Source organism: Artemia sp. Qi Xiang Cuo, chromosome 14, assembly GCF_049724085.1.
Source record: "Artemia sp. Qi Xiang Cuo chromosome 14, ASM4972408v1, whole genome shotgun sequence".
Taxonomy (NCBI): Eukaryota; Metazoa; Arthropoda; class Branchiopoda; order Anostraca; family Artemiidae; genus Artemia; species Artemia sp. Qi Xiang Cuo.
The window spans coordinates 25380589-25404797 of NC_142807.1; the positions used below are offsets into that span (position 1 = coordinate 25380589).

At 35.7% G+C, this 24209-nt stretch overlaps 1 protein-coding gene across 3 annotated transcripts in view; it reads left to right on the forward strand.

The window, feature by feature from the left end:
• LOC148944303 (2',5'-phosphodiesterase 12) overlaps positions 1-24209 on the forward strand; it is a 104263-nt gene that overhangs the window by 74810 nt on the left and 5244 nt on the right. For 2 of the 3 annotated variants that reach the window (XM_089100772.1, XM_089100771.1), the window contains exons 6-7: positions 4172-4304; positions 20809-20964. In XM_089100772.1, coding sequence (XP_088956898.1) covers positions 4172-4304; positions 20809-20964 — 289 coding nt within the window. The remainder of the gene's footprint in view (positions 1-4171; positions 4305-20808; positions 20965-24209) is intronic. The other variant, XM_089100773.1, reaches the window with a different exon arrangement.

The window sequence follows — 24209 nt, forward strand, 5'->3', positions numbered from 1 at the left end:
TCCCCATGGGCCTATGTCAATTATATACATGTATATGTTAATAATAAAATGATTGAACTTGAACTTGGGGGGTGGGGGTTGACATGCCCAATAAGACACATACATAGTTGCTAAAGACGTAGTTACTTGACCGTTCTAGTATGCTGAGCAAAATGGCTGCCTCAAATTTTGACTGGATGCGTTTGGGAAATGAATCGCCTTGAGAGACGGGCTGATTGTCCTCCAATATCTTTTTACTCTTATAATGGACACTAGAACTTTTAATTTTGTTTCGAAGTAGCTCCTTTAAATGTTTCAACGATATTTCTAGCTATTATATAGTGGTGCTGCCTTTCATATTGCTTATCATATTGCCTCTTGAAAACCTGCATGCATACAGTTTTTTTCATTAATTGAAACTCCCCGTAAACGCTTCCTAGAAGTGTCACCTTAATACTCTTAGCGTCATCAGGTACAGTAACTGTAGTGGTAGTGTTAAAAGTATACACATACTGCCTTCTGGCTAGTTCAAAATCCCCCACAACTTACTCTTAAGGTCTAACTTAATAAGCTAGACCTTAAGGGTTGTTCTTGAGATATTGCTTTGTCACCTTTCCGAAAGTCCACATACTCATAGTTTGTTCTGATTTAGTTCAAAGTCCGCCTAAATATTCCTTATATTTGATTACTGAAGACATTGTTTTATTCTCTTTGACTATTTTTTACAAAATGGCTGACTCGCAATTTCGATTGAATGTGTTTGAGGGAAAGAGCATGTCAGGGATGGGGGGGTTATTTTTCCTCCATCACGTTTGACTCTTAAAATGGAACTAAAACTATAAATTTCCAATCAAATGAGTCTCCTGAAGTTCACAAGACCACCCCTTCTATAAGAACATTATATGCCCCCGGGGCATAACTTACAACCCTTACTCCCGGACTCGGGGGAGGGGGGGGGGATTGTGTTAACCACAAAAGCCTTTTTATGTGATCTTTGGACTATTTTTAAACAAATGCTATCTAAAAATTTCTATCGTATGCATTTGGGGAAAATATGACGTTTTAGCTGCCTTCCGATAAATTTGACTCTTAAAAAGGCACTTAAACTTCCGATTTCCAATCCAATGAGCCCCCTTCAAAGTTTATGCGACCACACTTTCCATAAAAAACCTTATATTCTCTCGGGGCATAACTTAAAAACCTTGCCCTGAAAGCTCTGGGGAGGGAGGTCTCATCCTCAAAGACATAATTTCTGGCCTCTTAAACTACGTCAAACAAAATAGCTATCTCAAAACTTTGATTGGAAGTGTCTGGGGAAATGATGGGCGTGGGGGGTGGGGCTGGTTGCCCTCCAATCATTTTTGACTATTAAAGAGGGCACTATCCCTTTAAATTTCTAACCGAATGAGCCCTTTTCGAAGTTTTTACAACAACAAATTACAATCTTAAAATTTCTATCAGGTGCATTTCGGGAAAGTACAACGTGTGTGTTGTTTTTTTTTGGGGGGGGGGGGGGTATATCTTCCCTCTGATCACTTTGAATCTTAAAAAGAGCACTATAACTTGTGATTACAATCCAATGAGCCCTCTCCGAAGTTTATACGACCAATCTTTCTGTAAAGACCTTATATGTCCCCAGGGCGTAACTTACAACCCTTGTCCTGAGGGTTATGGGAAGAGGGAATTTATCCTCGAAGACATAATTTCTGGACCTTTTAACTCCGCTGAACAAAATGTCTATCTCTTTGATTGGATGGGTTTGGAGAAATGATTGGAATAGGGGGGAGAGGGGGCTGGTTGACCTCCAATTACTTTTGATTGTTAAAAAGCCAACTAGAACTTCTGATTACCAATCCAACGAGCTCCCGAGGTTTATACGGCCATTCTTTCTGAAAAAAAGCTTATATGCCTCAGGGCATAACTTACAACCCTTGCCCTGAAGGTTGGAGGGGGGGGAGAGGCTGTCATCCTCAAAGTCATAATTTCCGGACCTTTAAACTACGCTGAACAAAATAGTTATCTCAATTTTTTTTCTATGTGTTTGGGGAAATGATTGGCGTGGGGGATTGGCACTGGTTGCCCTCCAATCACTTTTGACTATTAAAAGGGCACTATGCCTCTCAATTTCCAATCGAATGAGTTCTGTTTGAAGTTTCTAAGATATTTCTTTCTATAAGAAGTTCCCTGGTAAAAAAAATACATTAATGCCCACATTGTTCTTTACTTAGGCCGCGCTATTGCACTGCCTATGATATTTTTATTTTGTGATTTGTTTTATACAGCATTGGAAGTGCCGATTAGACCAAGTAAGCGCCCCCCCGCCGAAAATTCAGCGTATGGGCGCCCATGACTTTGTATGAGGGATTTTGAGGTTCACAAAGGACTATATTTATTTTATTTATTTTTATCAGTTATTAAATGTGAAAATATTTCTGCAACTCTATAAAGGGTGCAACTGTATCTATATAGTTGATATATGTAATCAAGATACAGGATGTGGTGCAAAAAGCGGTAAAAAAAAAATATTGTTACTATAGATATTTCAGGTGCAATTGCAAATTAATGGGTTGGTATTTTACATAAAAATTAAAACTGAAAATTTGTTCCCGCAAATGTCTACTTGTACGTCTTTTTTGTTTATAGGCAGGGTGAACTAAACAAAACACCGTGTTTCTTTTTTTTTTTTTTTGCACTGCTCTGTAGTTATTATCCGTTGTAGTAAAGCTATACAAAAGGAAGAAAACCGAGATTTAATAAAAACTAAATAAACAAATCGAAACGTCGTCAAACCTAGTGAGAAAGCACAGAGTAGCCTTGTATTTCCAAGGGGAAATCGCGAAAACTACGTATCAGTAAAAACTGAAAAGTAAAAAGAGCATGCATCATATGTTCCACATGGTCCAAATGCTAGTTATTTTTGGCTGAGCTTTTACAAGCACTATGACAATAAAGAGTCCTAGAATCCATATTCGAAGAAGAATTTGAACAGCAGTAGTAAAAACTAGACAAATTTTCGTGGTATGCTGCAGCATGGATTTAAGAATAACTTCGGTTTTATTCAAATTCAAATTCTTTATTACCTTAGATTATTCATAAACAAGTATATTTACTGAAAAAGCGCTTCATTTTCTAAAATAAACGGTTGTTTCTGGAACTATTTGGCTGTTTTTCGTTATGTGACGACAATGTCTAATAACCGTGACAACAATTTTGGCTGTCTTAACAATGCGGTATATCGTTTGTACAGGGTCAAAGAGGTACTATAAGTTATTTTGAAAATAAATTTTTTCTTGTTAAGTTTTTTGGTACTTTATGTTGTGGTATTTATTTGCCATATCAAAATGCGCCTATAGCCGCTTTGCTATGTCAAATTCCATGCATTTTAACTTTTATTTGATGCCAAGCTTGAAACTATTTTTTTTCTTTGTTTTTTTTTTCTGCAGTCCTGCGATTTTAATGTAAGTCGTCAATTATGCTTTTACTCAATAGTTGAGACCCAGTTTTATCCGTCTACGGAATTAGATATGTAAACTTTAATTTTTGTTTTGTCAATTGTTTTCGCTTTGAGCTTACAAAAAAAAAATAAAAAACCTGTACAAGTGGGACAAATTTGATTTTTTAAGCGAGTTTAGACAATTCTGTAAGAAAGATCTAAATTTCATCATAATTGTGATTGGATAAGTCTGAAACTATGTGAATCCAATGCTGTAAGTATCTTGTCCTTACAGTAAAACAAGCTGTAGGCGTGCCACAAAATTGCCTGTTTCAAAAGGAATATAAATCTTGAGCTTTGTGTAATCACAACTCGATGATGATAGCACATATAATGTGGACTACCAAATCGATGACGTCATACATAAACTTCGGCAGCGCGCTGGCCGTTATTTCTCAGAAATACTCATCAGTTTCCAGAAAATACTCTTTATTTTTGGTTTCCTCTCCCTTTTTTTTCTATAGAAACTATGAAAAATGTCGTATTTATTAATATTTGGGGTAAAGTTGGAATTTTCCTGGAGATGATGGATGCTAGAAAGAGACTGATTATTTATGGGGTTACATTAGGCTCGTTTATATCTTGGAAACTACTAACTCCCGAAATTTGTGCCAATTTGAAAGCTTTTTGTACGATATTCATGTTTAAAGTTCATGGCTTTAGAAAAGTTCAGTGATAGAATTCGTTAAAATTTTACAGGTTAATTCAAACAGAGAGTTTTACCATAAGTGAAGAATTGCAGAAGAAGCCAATTTTTAGGAGGGTATGGAAAACAGTCCTACGCAATGAAAGCTTAAAAGACAGAGTTCTCCAAAGGACAAACGCTCTTCAGGTATAAAAACTCCCTTCATTAGTAATACTTTTGATTTCACTTTTATTGCTCCTACCTAATCCAAGATTGTGCTTCATTGACATCATTAGATATCTGTATTAGAGTGTTGCCAGCTGTCTATTTTAGTTTTCTCCTATTTATCACTCAGTTTTCAAGTGTGTGATAACCAGAGGTGCCCAAATGTTATCGCTTTGAGCCAGAGCTATCCTCAAGACGCTGCTTGGGACTGGTAAGTCTCAAAGGTAAAAAGTTCACAGATTCCAGAAATTACCCATACCCTGTTCAAATTCCGTCTCATAGGCCCCAGACCACTCACGGGTGATGAAAAACCAGTGTCAATGGACACGTGTCGTAACTTTTGTCCATTTCCCATCTTCTATGTTCGATAAAGTCCTAAGTGACGTCAAGAGAAGTTCCTAAAATAAAACAGTTTCACTTAAATCAGCCTCTTAACTACATTTTACTGAAAGTAATTACGCTTGTGTAAGCCGAGCAACGATTTGCTTTTTGATCCCCGTTTTTAAAGGAGATTCTTATTTTTGTGGTTGCGACAGCAATAATCTAGCTAAGACCGAACGTGGGTTCGGTTCTTAACTTGCATCATGGTTCTTAACATTGTAACTTAAACCTATTTTAATTAGCAAATAAAATCGCAAATTGAAAAGAATATGAAGAAAAACCTCTGATTGTCGTCGGTTTAGTAACGTTAGCTTCTATTATAATGCCCAGCTAGCTGAGAGAAAAAAAATGGAAAAGAAGATGCCGTCGATGCAGAATGTAGTAGATAAGGCCATTTTTCTTGTTTTTCAAACCGACAGATTTTCTTTGTTGCCCAAGCCAAGAGACTGAAAGTTTCCTTTTATAGGAGTCTCGGACAAGGCGATTCTAATACTATACTTTGTGTTTCGATCTGACACTATTTTTAAGGAGTTGCGGGTTATTGTATTTCTTAGTATGGGATTTACTAGGTTGCTAGCTACCACTGCAACCTGGATTTTGTTTCTTTTGAATAGTAAGAGACGAATATCAAAGAAACAGCCAGCTTACTAAGTCCAATATATGCAATGGTTTGTTCTTCCATTGATCGTCTTTTAATATATAAGAATATTCTCCTGTTGGTCTAGGGGTATGATTCATGTTTAGGGTGCAGGAGGTTTCGGGTTCAAGTCCCAGACAGGCCCAGCTTTGGTTATTACCTGGGATGATTTTTAATTAATAAAAAAACTTACCTTAGAAAAGTTTACCAATAAAAACACTGCCACTAAGGCTAAGGCTACTACAATTAATTAATATTTCAGTTACTATGAGCTAGTGTTCATTCTTTACTATAAAACTAAAATCTTATTTCAATTACTATGGGCTAGAATTCATTCTTTGCTGTGAAAATAATGACGAAAATATAAATGAACCATAGGAAATCCAGTAGCAAAATCAGTCAGAAATGATACTACACCACTGAGAAGCTACTTTTCAAAGTTACTTTTGTTATAATATTTATATTAAACATTTCAGTTAGTATAGGCTAAAGCTCGTTCTTTATTATTATAACATCTATAATTTACTATATAGATCCTTTATGTAACTATATCGAAGTGCCTGTTATAATAACTTTATATTCGTTCTTTATTATAATAAAAATTTCTTTTCGAAAGATAAACGTGCATAAATATTGCATTCACTTATTACGTCATATATGGCTATGCGAGAAAAATCAATCCCTTTGTATCTTTTCAACATATTGTAAACAATAACCTTTTCAATGTGATCATCATAACTTTATATTTGTTCTTTATTATAATAGGGCGTCAAATCTAAGCTTCAATTCCTCGTTCTTTCTTACAGGGACAAGTAGTAAACTTGTTACCCTGCCCTGCCACAGCAAAAACTAATCCCTGAGCACCGTATTGCCGAGCAGTGTATCCTACCGATGTGCCATCACAAGGCATCTTGGCTAGGGTTCGTCATTTACTAGGTTGCCCCTAGGTAACCATGATGTGTTTTTGTATGTTTTATCAAAACTTCATACATTTTTAACGATGTGAAAAATGACTTACTTAAAAGTTTTCAAATAAAATTTTGAAGTTTTGATTTTCTATTAATAGCAAAAGAATTTGTAAAAGATTTTCTTTTTTATAAGAATGCGTTCGGTTCATAATCCAAATCTAGCAAAAATTTTTACTAGTGGCAAAACTGGCAATGCTCAAGTGTAATCAACTGTGTAATGTAAGACGATATTTGTGAAAATTCAAAGTTATTCTCAGAATATGAACAAAACAACAGCTGTTTTCATTTGTGTTTGCATTTTTTTTGTTGTATCTGCAGTTGTACTATCAATTGTAATCCCTGTCAAATTATATAGACGAGTAACTGATCCATATGAGAATTGTATCCTTGTCAATAACTTACCTACATTTGTGCATTGTCTAGATTTGAAAAACTGCAACCCTGTAATTCAAGAAGGGAACATCGTTGCCGCCTCCAAAAATACCATAGCAGGTGGTACAACTCAAGATTTGTCCTTTTATCTCAATTGTGAAGCCATATATTATTGTGAAACAGGGCTACTCTGCAAAAGCAATAGAAACGATTTGGAAGATATATTTAGGTCCAGAAGTAGAACTATTATTATAGATAGACCCGGATATTCCCCAATCTACCCAATGTTTCATCATTACCCATCTGGTGGACTTTTTCAATGGGACGCGGGAAAATTTGCGAAAAAGGTAATAAAAACCGGGGCTCTAGTTGCTGGAGGAGCATATCTAGGTCACAAGTTGGCAAAAAATAAATATAAAGGAAAGGATTATTCCAGTAAAGAAAGAAGCCAGAGCAGCTTTTTTAGTGGGTATATGCAGTACAAAATCACATAAAACTGCATATTGTTTAATTCTCTAATTCTTTTCAAAGCAAAGGTGGAAGCTAGCCTCCTTGACCTTCTTGAATTCGGTTCATTAGCGTTCATTGGTATAACATTTGGACAGAGGTCAACTACATTGGGTGAATTGAACTTTACTTTGTCAGATTTTAATAAATTATCGTAGATAGAATTTAGCCCAAATTCACTTGTGTCCCGATTCAAAGCAATGTTCTTGAATAAGATTTTCTTTATTTCAAGAGTTTCACGAAAATTTTGCTTTAAACCCCGATTCCTAGAAATCAAAGAGACATTATCAAACAAAATAAAATGGTCTGGAAAATTGAAAATATGTTCTGAAAGGGCTGAAGTAAAATCTTCTGACTTAGAATCTTGCTTTGAAGCCGAAGAAATAGAATCTTTATGCTCTAACAATCTCATTTCCAAATTCTGGTAATTGCGTCCCACATCTGAGCTTCCGCGAGTACATGGGATCTGATAGACCCCACATTTTGATTCATAGTCCTCATTATTCATGACAACACTTTAGTTGTCATGAATACTGAGGACTATGAATCAAAATTAAGAAGTTTATTAAATGATGGAAAAACATACTAGAAGCTATCGTATAATCCAACAGACTCTTTTACAAATAAGTCTAAGAACGAATTAAATTGTTTAAAGGGTGAAGGAAAAATTACACCTCAACTTTATTACAAATGCCTGCCACGTAGTTCCTTGTGCCAGTTCCATTGTGGGGGCTCCCTTATCTACTTTATTAGCTAATATTTTTGTGGAGAATATTGAAACAATTGAAACAATTTTTCTTTGCGCAGTTCCTTGTGCCCTAAATTATATGGACTTCACAAAATTCATAGGCCTAACCTACCCTTACGACCAAATGTGTCAAGTACAAGGTCACCAACAAGTGTTTTGAGCAATTAGTTAGTGTCAATCTGTAAACCACTTATGTCTACACAAATTTCGTACATTAAGAATTCTTCGAATTTGGTTGGAAAACTGAAAAAGTAGAAATTTCTTCAAATTCTTTGCTTTCAAGCTTAGACATTGTATTAATGTACACAAATATTGATGTAGAAGCAGCCGAAACTCTTCTAGAAAGAAAGCTGTTAAGAAATTTGGCCTTGATTAGTGGCAAAACAGATATGGAAGTATCTGTAACTGCGTATTTAGTAAGGTTGTGCAATAAGTTCTCTTATTTTTTTAATTTAGAGGGGAGTTTTTCGAAATTGTAAATGATTTACCTATGGGGGCTTCCTTATCTCCTTTATTAGCTAATATTTTTGTGGAGAATATTGAAGCAATTGCGTTAGATTCATATATTTTCAAACATATTTTTGGGGGCCGGTATATGGATGACATAATTTCAGAATGGGATTATGGGGAGGAGGAATTAAAAGGACTTTTGGAACATCTTAATTGTTGGGGGGGGGGTGATTTAAAGCTTACTGTTGAATTAGAAGAGGATGGGAAACTTCCTTTTCTTGATGTTCTTCTTTTAAAAAATGAAAATAGTCTGGATTTTAAAATTCACAGAAAATCGACAAATAACAATAGATTTTTGTCTTATAGTTCCGGTCACGCTCACCAAGTTGAAATTGGCTTTATCATTTCTTTAATTGAACGGATCTTTAGTATTTGCTCTCCAAAATTCTTTGAGGAGGAGCTGTTTTTTCTAAGAAAAATACTAATAATTAACATGTATCCAGAGGGGTTAATTAACCAGACTTTTTTAAATAGAGGAAAAAGGTTTCTAGAGGTTTCTAAGGAAGTCTTGGTAACAACTCGGGAGAAGGATGTTTTTTGTTCCTTACCATTTGTACCCGGGCTAAGTGAAAAACTCAAAAGAATTTTACAGAGTAATGGTCCAAAGGTAGCTTTAAAGAGTAATAATACTTTGGGTATTTTTTTAAATCCTGGGAAGGATCTAACTTCATTGGGGCAACTAAGTGGGGTCTATCAGATCCCATGTACTTGCGAAAGCTCATATGTGGGACGTACTAACCAGAATTTTGAAATGAGATTGTTACAGCATAAAGATTCTAATTCTTCCGCTTTAAAGCAAGATTCTAAGTCTGAAGATTTAACTTCAGCCCTTTCAGAACATATTTTCAATTTTCCAGATCATTTTATTCTGTTCGATAATGGGTCTTTGATTTCTAGGGATCGGGGTTTTCAGCAAAATTTTCGTGAAACTCTTGAAATAAATAAAATCTTATTCAAGAACATTGCTTTGAATCGGGACACAGGTGAATTTGGGCTAAATTTTATCAACGATAATTTATTAAAATCTGATAAAGTAAAGTTCAATTCACCCAATGTAGTTGACCTCTGTCCAAGTGTTATATCATTGAACGCTAATGAACCGAATTCAAGAAGGTCAAAGAGGCTAGCTACCGCCTTTGTTTTGTAAAGAATTAAAGAATTAAACAATATGTAGTTTTATTTTATTTCGTATATAAACTATTCTTTTAAATTGTTTTTGTTTAGTTTTACTACTGATGACGGTCACTTCACATGTGACTGAAATATCTGGTATTTTTGTGAATTTCTATCATTGTTATCATCATCACTGTCTATTAAAAGGATTTTATCCCTATTTGAACTTTTATTTATCGTCATGAAAAGGCAGTATGGTCTCTGAAATTATGTATGGAGGATGATCTAGAGTTTCCTATTTAAAAGATTTTATGAGATCTTTGGTCCTATTAGCCACATGTGGACGGGCATTGTCATGCAGCAAAACGATACCCTTACTCAACTTGCCACGTCTTTTGTTCTGGATTGCACGACGCAGATTGTTCAATGTCTCACAGTAAGACGCTGCATTGATTGTCTCATTACGAGGCAGAAACTCCACTAGCATTACTCCTTTTTTGTCCCAAAAAACTATGGACATGATTTTCCGGGCAGAAATTGTTTGCTTAAACTTCACTCTTTTGGGTGATGATGAATGTCGCCCTTCCATGGATTGTTGTTTTGATTCTGGTGTGACGTAGGCCACCCATGTTTTGTCACCAGTAACAATTTGGTGTAAAAAATCTTCACCTTCATTGTGTTACCGCTCAAGGAAGTCAATGCACTGCCGAAACGTTGGGTTTTGCGGAAGTCCGTCAGCATTTTTGGAACCCAGCGTGAACACAATTTCCGGTAATTCAAGTTCTCAGTCACAATGTGATATAAAACACTACGAGAATATTGAGGAAACCAGTCGCACATTGATGAAATTGTAAAGCGTCTGTTTTCTCTCGCCTTTTCTTCCACTTTCTGCACCAAATCTTCATTAAAGACCGAAGGACGCCCACTCCTTCTTCATCGTGCACATTTGTGCGGCCATCTTTAAATGCTCTCACCCATTTCCTTATCATTCCATCACTCATAATGTTTTGTCCGTAAACTTCACAGATCTCACGACGAATATCGATCGGTTTTACGCCTTTAGCACTAAGAAATCCTATTACAGCCCGTACTTCACAATCGGCAGGACTCATGATTGTCGGAGGCATCTTAAACACTCAGTAAACAACGTATACGATGAAGAATCAGACTGTAATGGCGTCAGTGCGTAGACAAGAGATGTAGGTAACCAGCGTGCATGCGCAGAACGCCGACCGTAGCGCTGCGGCGGCGGAAACGAAAAACGGTACTTACTTAAAAAATATGCCTTGTAGTTTCTCTACAAACAAGAGTTTGGATACTGCTCTCTTCCTTAACTGTAAATAAAAACCAAAGCCTACTGTGTTATTGGCGCTTAACTGAAAATGGATTATATTGCAAATATTTTCTTTTCCATTTCTTACAGCATGGAAAATAAAAATAAAATTATAGTGAAATGAATTCTTGAACTGATGGATCTTTCAACAATTAATATCATTATACATCAAATATTCAATTTGATGTTGTTTATACTTTCCAGGACTGTTCATGACGCATATAGTTTTCTGTAAAGCGCCAATGACGCAGTAGGTTTTAGACTTTTACACTGCGAGAAGGAGGCGATACCCAAACACTTGTTTGTAGTGATTTTTGTTCGTTTCAAGCTTGATTTGCATACTCAGTTTAAGTTTCACTCGTTTTAAGACTTATTTATTCATGTACATTAATATCTATTGTATGTTTGTTTGCATTTATTGTTTATTTAATTTCTGTTTGTTTTAAGTTTCATTTATCAATAGCAAAATATTTTTTTCGTTTTAAGCTTGATTTTCATATTCAATCTAAGCATTACTCGCTTTAAGATCTATTTATTCATTTATATTGTTACTTGTTGTATGTTTTTGCTATGATTGTTTATTTAATTTATGTTCGTTTTGGGTTTCATTTATTCTTTAATAGTAATTTCTGGTCGTTTTGAGTTTGAATTTTAAAAGGTATTTGTATCTGTTGAGCTTAAGTTTAAAATGGCCTTTACTTTTCTTTGAAAAACTTATTTTTCGGAAAGTTTTTTCTAATTAATTTTTGTTCGTTTTTTATTGCAAAAAGTTTCAAGTTTTCTAAAATTCCTTATTTCAAAATCAAAATTAAAAAAAAATATCAAATGTTCATCAATGTATCAAAACTAGTATTAAGGTAACGATATCAAATGAATAAAATGGGTTTGTATAAACCTCGGAGTTTTTATTATCTAATGTTTGAACTATTTTTAACAAAATGTCTATCTCCAAATTTTTATCGGTTGGGTTTGGTGAAAAAAGGCGTGTGGGGGGGCCTAATTTCCCTTTGTTCGCTTTAGACTCTTTTAAAGTGAACTAGAACTTTCTGTTTTCAATCAAATGAGCCCTCTCTGAAGTTTATACGAGAATACCTTCTATAAGAACCATATATACCCCCAGAATATAACTTACAACGCCTATCCCTGCGCCCTGGGGGGTTCTGTCGACCTTGGAGTTGTAATATCTGATGTTTGAACTATTTTTAACAAAATGGTCATCTCAAATTTTTATCGGATGGGTTTATCCATCCGATAAACCCAAAGGCGTGTAAAGTGGGACGGGCTAGTTGCCCTCCGATCTTTTTGTACTCTGAGAAAATGAACTAGAACTTTTAATTTCCATTCAAATAAGCCTTCCCTGAAGTTCTTACGAGCATCCCTTTTATAAGAACCATATACGGCCTCAGGACAGCTTACAATACCTGCCCTCCGGGTCCTGGGGGGTTGTGTCGGTACCGAAGTTTTTGTTATCTTGCCTTTGAACTATTTTAAAAAAATGGCTATCTCAATTTTATCGGATGGGTTTGGGGAAGAAAGGGCGCGGGGGGGGGGCTAGGGACCCTCCAATCTCTTTTGACTTTTTACAAGTGAACCAAACCTTCATATTTTCAATCAAATGAGCACTGTCCAAACTATACGTAACCACCCAGTCAGAAGGAACCATATATGCATCTAGGTTTTAACTTACAATACCTAACACCGGGCGCTAGGTTGTGGTATCAGGACCAGAGTTTTTTTCTCTGACCTTTGAACAATTTTTAACGAAATAGGTATCTCAAAATTTTTATCGGATGCATTTTGGGGAAAAGGGGCGTGGGGGGGGGGGGGGGTTGGTGTCCTCTTATCTCTTTTGACTCTTTAAAAATCAACTACAACTTTAGTTTTCTAATCAAATGAGCCCTCTCTGATATTCATACGAGCATCCCTTCCACATCAGCTGTATAGGCCCCCCAGGCATAACTTACAACGCCTGCCTCCGGGACCTGGGGGGTTGCGTCGAATAAGGAGTTTTTCTTATTTGACCTTTGAACTTTTTTAATGAAATGGCTATCTTTAAGATTTTATCGGAAAAAATTATGGGGAAAAAAGTTGTGTGTGGGGGGGGGGCTAGTTGCCCTCGGATATCTTTTGACTCTTAAAAAGTGAACTAGAACTTTCAATGTCCTATCAAATGAGCCCTCTCTGAAGTTTATACGATCATCCCTTTCATAAGAACCATATACGCTCCCAGGACAACACTTGCGATACCTATCCCCCGAGTCCTAGGGGGTTGCCTTGAAACCAGAGTTTGTGTTATCTAATTTTTGAAAAATTATAAAAAAAACTTGCTATCTAAAAATTTAGAGCAGGGGGCATTGGAGAGAAAAGGGTGTGGGGGGGGGGCCAGTTGCCCTTAAATCTCTTGACCTAAACAGTGAACTAGAACTTTCAATTTCCAATCAAATGAGCCCTCTATGAAGTCTATACGAGCATCCCTTTCATAAAAACCATACATGCCCTTAGGGCGTAACTTAGAACGCCTGCCCCCGGGCCCTGAGGGGTTATATTGACACCGGAGTTTTCCTTATCCGACCCTTGAACTATTTCTTTTAACAAAATATCTATCTCAAAATTTTCATCAGATGGGGTTGGAAAAAGAAGGCGTGGGGGTGGGGGCGCTAGTTGATTTTGAATCCTTTTTGAATATTGAAAAGTGAACTAGAAATTTCGATATCCAATCAAATGAGCTCTCAATTACATTTATCCAAGTATCCCTTCCGTAAGAGCCATATATGCCCAAGGGCATAACTTACAACGCCTAACCCCGGGCCCTGAGGGGTTTTGTCGACACCTTACTTTTTTTTATCTAACTTTTGAACAGTTTATAAGTTAAAGGCAATGTCAAAGTTTTCATCGGAAGCATTTGGGGAAAAGGGGCTAGGGAGGGGGGCTTATTACCCTTCAATTTCTTTTAGTTCCCGAGAACGGTGCTACAAATTTCAACTTCCTAACAAGCCACTTTTCTGAAGTTTATGCGAGTACTCAATCAACAAGACCAAGATATTCCCCCAGGGCATAGATTACAATACCGGCTCCCAGGCCCTGGGGGGCTGTGTCGACCCCCGGAGTTTTCGTTACATGGACTTCGAACTTATCTTTGAAAAAATGGCTATCTCAAAATACTTATCAGATGCTTTTGGGAAAAAAAGGGCGTGGAGGGGGGGGGGAGGGGCTAGGTGCCCTACAATCCCTTTTGACTCTTAAAAAGTGAACTAAAACTTCCAATTTCCAATCAAATGAGCCCTCTTTGAAGTTTATACGAGCATCCCTTCCATAAGAACCATATATACCCCCGGGACATACCTTACAACGCCTGCCCCCGGGCCCCGGGGGGGTTGTGCCGACACCAGAGTTTTGTTATATCATCTTTGAACTATTTTTAACTAAATAGCTATCTCAAAAGTTTTATCGGATACATTTCGGAAAAAAGGGCGTGGGGGCGGGGGCTACTCTCCGATATCTTTTGGCGCCTAAAAAGTAAACTAGAACTTTCAATTTCCAATCAAATGAGCCCTCTCTGAAGTCTATACGAGCATTCCTTCCATAAAAACCATATATGCCCCCAGGGCATAACTTTTAACCCTTAGCCTGAAGACTCTGGGGGGAGTGTCCTGCACAAAGATATAATTTCCAGAACTTTCAACTACGTTGAACAAAATTGTTATCTTAATATTTTGATTCGATGTGTCTCGGGAAATGGTGGGCGTGGAAGGGGTGCTAGTTGCCTTCCAATCACTTTCAACTATTAAAAAGGGCACTAGCCATTTAAATATCCAATCAAACGAGGCCTTTTTGGGTCGTTTGCGACAAACATTTCTCTAAGTGTGTTATTTGCCCCCAGGGCAAAGCTTGCAACTCTTGCTTTAAATACTCTCGGGAGATTGTCGTCCTCGAAGGCCTGATTTCTGAAACTCTCAACCACGTTGAACAAAATGACTGGATTGGATTTTGATTGGATGTGTGGGGAAAAGGTGGGCGTGAGAGAGGGGTTAGTTGTCCTCTAATCACTTCCGACTATTATAAAGGGCACTAGCCTTTGAATTTCCAATCGAATGAGCCCTTTTTGAAGTTTCTACGACAAAGTTTTCTATAAAAGAAACCTTATATGCCCCAGGGCATAAATTATAACCCTGGCCCTGAGGGCTGTGGGGGGAATGTCCTACTCAAAAATATAATTTCTATCTGAAAATCAACTACGTAGAACAAAATGGCTATCTCAAAATTTTGATTGGATGTGTTTGAGGAAATGGTGAGCGTGGAAGGGGTGTCAGTTGCCTTCCAGTAACTTTTGACCCTTAAAAAGGGCACTACGAACTCTCGATTTTCAATCGAATACGGCCCCTTTGAAGTTTATACGACGACCCCTTCCATAGGAAGTACCTCTGGGAAAAAAAGTAATAATAATAAATAATAAAACATTGGAGCCGTATGGCCTTTACTATATATATATATATATATATATATATATATATATATATATATATATATATATATATATATATATATATATATATATATATATATATATATATATATATATATATATATAAAGAAAGAAAAACGAGCGAAAATAGGGTTTTTATAGGCCAAATGAAGATACTGAAAAAACAAAGCGAATATTTTGAGAGGACAAACGCCTCTCTTCTTCAGCGCGAAACGAAACGATGTATCAATAAAAGCCAAAAATTAAAAGAATTAAAACCAAATACCTAACAACCATAAAAGCGAGTTATTCGCCAATATCCGCGATTTGCACAAAATCCAAAAAAATATTAACTGCCATCGACGGATACTAGCGAACAACTGACAAAGACAAGGAAACAAGTCATTCACTCGAAAAACAAAACGAACCAGCAATTAAATAAGTTGGAGAACTATGTCATTTGATTTCGGATTTTAATTAATGCATTTCTTGCAGACACCCTTTGAGACCTAAGGGGTTGTTCACGTGTTTGATTAGATGACTGGGAAAGTGGTTCAAGGTTTATTTCAGGGAGTACTAAAGTATCGGCTTATCTTTTGAGAAAACCGAAATATGACTCGTTTATTCTTAAATCACTGGAATCTCTGTTTAAAGCTAGACCTAAATGTTGGTATTTATAAATTTCAACAGCTTCTCTGTAGTGCTGGACAATACCTTTATCATGTGAAATAAGACTAGCTTGATTAAACAAAAATTGTATGGTCTGGTTTTTCAAAACTGTGCTCTGCAAGGGCAGAGTCAAAACTTTCTGTTTTTTTTCCGCTCTTTAAGTGTATTATTAATTGAACAGAGCGGTGATTTAATCTGTCCATTAGTCACTGATCAGCTCTTCTGATATACCTAAGACCGCACGAACAAGGAATTCTGTAGACACCGGAGTTTTCACCTATCGGGATAGGGTCTTTACCTTGATAAATTTGGGACCTGATAGTTTTTCTGGGTCTATAATAAGTGTAAATGTTATTTTTCCTTAGATTTTTTGAAATGTAGTCTGAAATCCCTTTAACGTATGGGAGACCAAGATAAACTGAATTTTCTGGTGCACCGAAATGAATCATGTTTGGAGTTTGGTGTCCGTAGAAAACCTACAAATAATGATTGTTACTGAAATTATTCCTATAGTGATTTTCCTGCTGTGAAAAGAAGAGGAGTCACTTCTCTTGTAGGTATAGCATTCAAAGTATGCTCATCATGCATCTTGGATTTAGAGCTCATCCACCAGATAGATATTTTATTAGCGAATGTTTATCCAATTAGTTTAATAAATTCTGTAATTGCAAAACGCATAAAAAGATTATCAGATAGTTCCACAGAAAACACAAATCAAAGGGAAAATTCAGTTCCTAGTAGCTAGGACTAGGAATGGTGAAATGCTGGAGACATACAGCCGAACCACCGAACCACCCTTGGAAGGATTTTTTATTTTAATGCTAGTTTCCATTTTTTCTTTATTTATTTATTTTTTTTTTTGCTGGGTTATTGTTATTTTTTTTGTATTATTTATTTTTATGATACATTTTAAGAGGTTTACAACCCTTGGAGTGGCTTAACTTTCTGAATTGTTTGGTTTATTGAGTTTTAATTTGCACGTATTTGCTCCTGTTTTGTTTGTGTTTTTTTTTTTTCATTTTCTTTCTTTTTGTTATACTCCATCGTCATGCTTTGTATTTTTGATGGGTTACAATATATATATATATATATATATATATATATATATATATATATATATATATATATATATATATATATATATATATATATATATATATATATATATATATATATATATATATATATATATATATATATATATATATATATATATATATATATATATATAAAGATAATTTTTTAAACCACATTGGCCTGACATCACATAAAGAAAGAAAAGCTAGCAAAAATGGGGTTTTTATAGGCCAAATGAAGATACTGAAAAAACAAAGCGAATATTTCGAGAGGACAAACGCCTCTCTTCTTCAGCGCGAAACGAAACGATGTATCAATAAAAGCCAAACATAAAAAGAATTAAAACCAACTACCTAACAACCATAGGGACCCGGATAAGGAACTTTAAATATTTAAAATAGGTCCTCCTGATTTCCGTTTTATCTGACTGGTTAAAAATGTCCCAGAAAGGAACCAGGTATAGAACATGAGGGAGACAAACAGCATTATATACTTTTGTAAGGTGTCATTTACCAAGATTCAGCTGTGATCCAACTGCACCAGTATACGTATTACGGATCTTACGTACGGTTCGGTCAATAAGTAATTTCCGAGTTGATTTTAGGGAAGTACCAATAGGCAAACCAAGGTACACAAGCTCCTGCAGTGGTACAACATCAGAACCACCCAGATTTACTCTATCAGGAGTTTTAGAACAGTTAAAATTAAATATTAACACATGAGACTTAGCCGCATGTATAGAAAGACCAATCTCATTATAATTCTTCGCAATCTCCCTTAAACTTTTTTCTGAATTAAACAAAGCCCTGCTTAGGTTAAAAACGTCATCCGCATAACATAAAACAGACACACTAACAGCATTGAATATACAACAAGGCGATATATTCCCTTGTGCTCTTAGGGTCGCGTTATTATAAATAGTAGAAGAGGTAATGGCCCCTTGTTTAATTCCAATATTCACACGGAGTTCTGAAGGAAGAACCAAGGATTCAATCTTTGAACGTACTTGGAGGCGTATACGCATCAAACAAAGAGGTGGACTGCATCAACTGATACCCCCCCCCCCTTTCAATAACTCATGCATAGCCTGAGAATGAATTAGAGATCCGAAAGCATTACTAATATCATATGCGCCAATAGCCAAAGGACTATCTGACCTTTCACTCTTTCAACATCCTTTAAAACTGTACATACACTCCTTAAAGCGTGGTAGCAACCAAGACGCGGTTGAAACCCAAACTGAAAAGGAGGCATGACGCACTGTTGACGAATATGATCAATAATCAACAACTCAAAAATCTTTGAAAACACACTAGAAACTGTAATGAGAATTACATTGAGAAAGCGGTTTGCCTTTTTTCAAAACCGGAGTTAGAACACCAACACATAAGCAATCGGGCAGAACTCAAAATGGCGTACACAAAGCCCATCCGACTCACAAGAAAAGTTTTCTTTTGGGTCGGATGGGATTTGTGAATGCCATTTTGAGTTTGCTAGCGATTACCTTTTTGATCCATATCGCTTTTTTGTTCCAGATGGTTTTTACAGTAGTTGTGCCCGATTGCTTATGTGTTGGTGTTCTAACTCCAGTTTTGAAAAAAAGGGAAACCGCTTTGTCAATGTTCGTATTATAGGCCCATTACAGTTTTTAATGTGTTTTCAATGATTTTTTGAGTTATTGATTATTAATCATATTCGTCAGAAATGTGTCATGTCTACTTTTCAGTTTGGGTTTCAAACGCGTCTCGGTTGCAGCCACACTTTAAGTAGTTTATCTACAATTTTAAAGGATGCTGAATGGTCAGATAGTCCTTTAGCTAATGGCGCATATGACATTAGTAATGCTTTCGGATCACTAATTCATTTTCAGGCTATGCATGAGTTATTGAAAAGGGGGGTATCTGTTGATGTAGTTCGACCTCTTTATTGTATGACATAGAATGTTAGGAGGTCCATGGAGAACTAGACACTCGATACTTGAGTTAAAAGGATCTTGATCACTACACAAAAAATCGTTCAAAATAAAACTGTATGCGCAAGCTTAATAGGAAACAAGAGTCGCATCAATGTTTTAAGTAGCGTTAGCTATGGATATAAAGGTAAACTTTTAACTTTTTAGGAGCACATGGATCACATTAGGCAACATCGTCTTTAAAATTTGAGCTCAGGGACAATAACAACATGATTAATCTCAATTGAAATCGCCAATGATAAGACAGCGTGGGAATGAATAGAGTAGCTGATTTACATATTTGTCTAACTTACAACATGCGTTAATGAATCTCATTTCTGAGGCCTGATTGCTATAATTAATGGGTAAATAGACATTCACAATAGCGAAACCATTGGAACTAACGCCAAGAAAGCGATCTTCTGAACGTAAACATTCAAATTCGTACTTGCTCAAGACAGCCAGCCCTCCGCTAGGTCCTTTCTTTTTTGAAGAGAAGCAGGGTATATCAAAGTAGAATTATCAGAATATAATTGTAGTATGTTTTGCAGTCCGGTAGTAAAAAGTGTTTTTGTATGCAAACTATGTCGTGTTTTTCAACCATATTTTAAAGCAACGGAAGTTTACTCAGGACGCCACCATTTATGTTCCAACATAACACCCATACAGAACTGTGGTTAGTTGGAACTCCTACGAATCTGGTGGGATTCTCTAAGCTATTAGTTTTTGTCATACCTTAAAGAGGACCAGTCTTATTTTCGAGATTGACGTAATGCACAATATGAACTGTTAGTGCAAGGAGATTCTTCAGTATGTTCATGTCCAGTTTGCGCACAGTGCCTAAATATCTGGGAAACTCAGATATCTTTGCCTTGTGACCGTCGTCTTTGTGGCAATTATGGCATCTGTAGGGTAGATGCCAATATTTTTCGATATGAAGAGTCTCGTATCCAAATTTAGGGGAATTTTTCAAAAAATTCTCTAGATCATTCTGAGAAGCGAACGATAATTTAAAAGTTTAACGAAAGTCCACAACGTCCGGCCTTGATGCAGTTAGAAATCAAGGCTTGTAATCCATCATGAAACTCAAATGGTACCTGCTTTAAGATGCCCATAAACTGTTTAGCTTTAATTTTTACAGCTACACTATCGTCCGAAGTTTTAAACGAATCTTCAATTCTCTCAGCCGTTTTAACATTGTGTACAAGAACTTTAAACTCTGATTTGCGACAACGAACTACAATCTTATTTCTTGAAGGATCCGTACTACATACTGAATTGATAGCCAATTTCCGAGCTTCAGGAGTCATCAAGGATTTAGGGGGATTTTTCACCACTACAGAATATAGTAGAGGGGTTACAACAGTATTTCTATCCAAATCAGGGATAGCCTTACACACTGACCATTGTCTGAATTTGGTTTCTTCCATCTTTCTACACATTTGATTCATCGTAGAGGTGATGCACGTCGAAACTAATTCAGTACCTGCTGGGACTTCTGAAGGGTCCCAAATCATAAATTTGGGATGTGTCTTTTTTTCTCTTTTTAGCATTTAGGATATGTTTTCGGCACATGCATGATGTCATCCTCATCATTAAAGTACTTTACGTATCTATCATTGCAGCCACTTACTTCTTATACTAACTTTTTCCCCACAAGAATCGTTTCTTCAGGAAACTAAATAAAAAAAAAAACAAGTTTTTTTTAACTAAAGTACTGATTTTTATTTATTTTATTTTGAGTGTGCTTTGTTCTAGGCGCATGTATTTGAGCTAATAGACAATCCAGATCGTTGGATAATTGTTGGGAACACTCACCTATACTTTCATCCAGACGCAGATCATATAAGACTTCTTCAGGCTGGGTTAGGAATGCTGTATTTTGAAGACTTGGTTAAAGCACTGGAATTAAAGGTTTTCTTCTTTATTTTTATTAACATTACTAAATTCCTGTAAAGATTTAAAAAAGATGATTAAAATCTTTGGTTGCTTTAAAGATAACGAAGAGATTTGGTGTTAAACTATCTTTATGAGGGCCATAAGCCTGATTCGTCATTAACGTTAGCCAAAACTAGAGCGAACAGAGGGTGGTGAGAATGCCAGTTAAGCCAGTTTTTGGCTTGCTAAAAATACAAAAAAGCTGTCTCTTTTCTTAGCTTGTATATAAAATCAAGTGCCTGTTTGCTAGCTTTTATTTCCTTCCATTCAATTTGCAGCTAAACCATTCCAGCTAAAAAGCGGAAATTTTGCAGAATTATTGTGGAACCCCGAGAATAGAAATGGACTATAAAAATTGCAAAAATCCAAAAAAAGAAAACTGGTAGCCTGACGTCAGAAACAAGCAAGCCAGGGCCGTAGACTTGCTGTAAAATTATAGTCTTGCTAAATTTTGTCTATAGTACATAGCTTGTGAAGCTTGAATTTTGGACTCACTGCCTCAACAGTGAAAACTGAGGATTATTGAATTTTTCTGTAAGTTCTTTATTTTGAATTTTCTGCATCATGCTCTTGTATATAAAATTAAATATTGGTTATCATAGCGGTTAAGGCGGGAGTCTATTATTTTCCCAGTGAGTAAACTTCATTTTATTTTTTGTGAAAAGTAGAATCTTGTATGGTTTTAGGATAATAATGAAACTTTCTACGAAAATCGTCCATCACTGAGATTCGAACCTCCTTACTCCTATTGAACTTCTAGCAATACAGTTCAGTGGAGCCAGATATACAGCAGATCAAGCGTATAAAGGATATACCTTATCTTCTGAAGTGTCGTTACTAGCCAAAATGTTGGGGGGGGGGGGAAGAGATTTTACCGACTGGCTGGCTATTTTTGCTGACTGTTTTTTTTTGTCAAAATAATTAGCATAATGTCCGTTTTGAATACAATATGCAAAATCACTGCATGAGTCGGTAAAACCACTGCATTTACCAACCGAGATTTAGATTTCAGTACATATCATGTCACTATTTTAATGTTGATTATTTAACCAAATAGAAAGTTGTGGCGCCATCTGTAAAATTACGACAGGACTCGGTAAAACTGCTGTTTTTACTGATCAAGTTCAAAATTTCTGTAGATGACATGTCAGTATTGTCATGGTCTTTACTGAACCGAGCAAAGAATTTTAGCGTCGTCGGAGAAATCATGGCGCAAAGCGCCACAATTTCACCGATTTTTTTTCCGAGTGACCAAAAACATTGGGGGGAGGAGCCCCCTTATACGTGACGGCCCTGATCCTTTGTACATTAATGGTTATCTAAGAAATTGGGCATTGAACAAAGAAATTATCCTCTTAATTTGCATGTGCCTTTAAGAGATATATAGTTACAGAAATCTACTAACTGTTATCTTCAGAATTTCATATAGCAACCATTATCAAATTTTACTTACTCTGAATCTAAGAAGAAGAAAAAGAATTTGTTTTTCAATAATAAAAAAAAATGTTTCACGAAAATCGTTTGATCAAAATCAAACCTTGTAGAAATTAGGGTCGAAATTCAGCAAACGCATGCCCTCCATGTCTAGTTTATACTAAAACTATATAAGTTTTAGTTAAATGAAAATTTGGGCGAAGCGGAAGTTTCATGTAATCACAAATTTTCTTTGGAGATATGGGATTGGGTTGTTCCCTTGGAAATTTCAGTTTCCAACCCGTATTGTATGCTATATATGTAGAATTACTAGGAAAAAAGAATTAGGTCTTATATGAGATTTTTCGGGACAAATATTTTCGCAAAATTGGAATAAACCCATACGATTTTATTTATTTTTCTAAGTGGATTTCTAGTAAGCAATCAGGTGTTTTAAAATTCTGAAATTATCCCCTGCCACCCCTAAAAAAGGCAATCTCTTAAGTTTCTGATTTAGCTAGTTTCTGCTGTTTAGAACATTAAAGAAGGCAGTTTTTTATTAAAATTAATGAAAAAAACTTTGCAAAAATAAGTTTTTGAATGAAAAGTAAAGGTCATTTTAAACTTAAGCTTTGCACGTACACATAGCTGTAAAGGTACACGCTCAAAAAGACATTTTATAACTATGGAGGAATGCTCGGAATCCAAAACGAGCGGAAATACTACACACCATCAATACAAAAAACATACAATAGGCCCTATAGTAAATGAATAAACATATTTTAAAGCGATTAATGATTAGATTGAATATGAAAATCTAGCTTAAAACGAAAAGAAATATTTTGATATTGAAGCATAAATGAAACTTAAAACGAACAGAAATTAAATAAACAATCATAGCAAAAAACATACTACAAGTAATAGTATAAATGAATGAATATATCTTAAAATGAGTAAAGCTACGGCTGAGTACGCAAATTTGTCTTAAAACGAAAAAATATATTTTGCTGTTGTAGTGTAACTGAATCTTAGAACGAATAGAAATTGAATAGAAGATCAATACAAACAAACATACAAAAGATCTTAATGTAAATGAATAAATAAATATTAAGATAAGTTAAACTTAAACTGAGTATGCAAAAAAAAAAAAAAAATTTGTCAAAAAGTTTCAAGTTTTTATGGCATGGGGGGGGGGGGGTGCTTACTGTCCAATCATTATTTAATTTAAAAAACTGTTCTGGAAATTTAAATTTAAATCAAATTAGACTTTTTTCAAATTCTAAACGATTAATAGTTTTATAAAAATAATATATTATAACAATAGAAAAAGTGCACAACTTGTGGACAGTAATTGATAAAAATGAATGGATTGAAAAATAGCTCCAATAAGAGAGTTTAGACAACTTCACTTGCTGACACAAAGGGATGACGACTGTTTAGAATTGACCTTAATAGGAATTTGTGTACCAGAGCAATTTTGCATCTATCACAGAGTATGTATTTTAACCTTATAATTGGGTAATTATGACAAATTTCCTATGTGTTCTTCCCATACAAAACCCCTTCCCACAAGTTATAAGCTCCCCTTAATGCTGCCAGCCATTACTTACGACGCCTAACCCTGGGCCCGGGCGGGCTGTGTCGACACCGGAGTTTTTTGTTATCTCAAAATTTTTATCTGATGCATTTAGGGCGTGGAGGAGGGAAGGGCTAGATATCCTTCAATCTCTTTTGACTTTTAAAAAGTGAACAAGAACTGTTAATTTCCAATCAAATGAGCCCTCTCTAAAGTTTATACGAGCATCCCT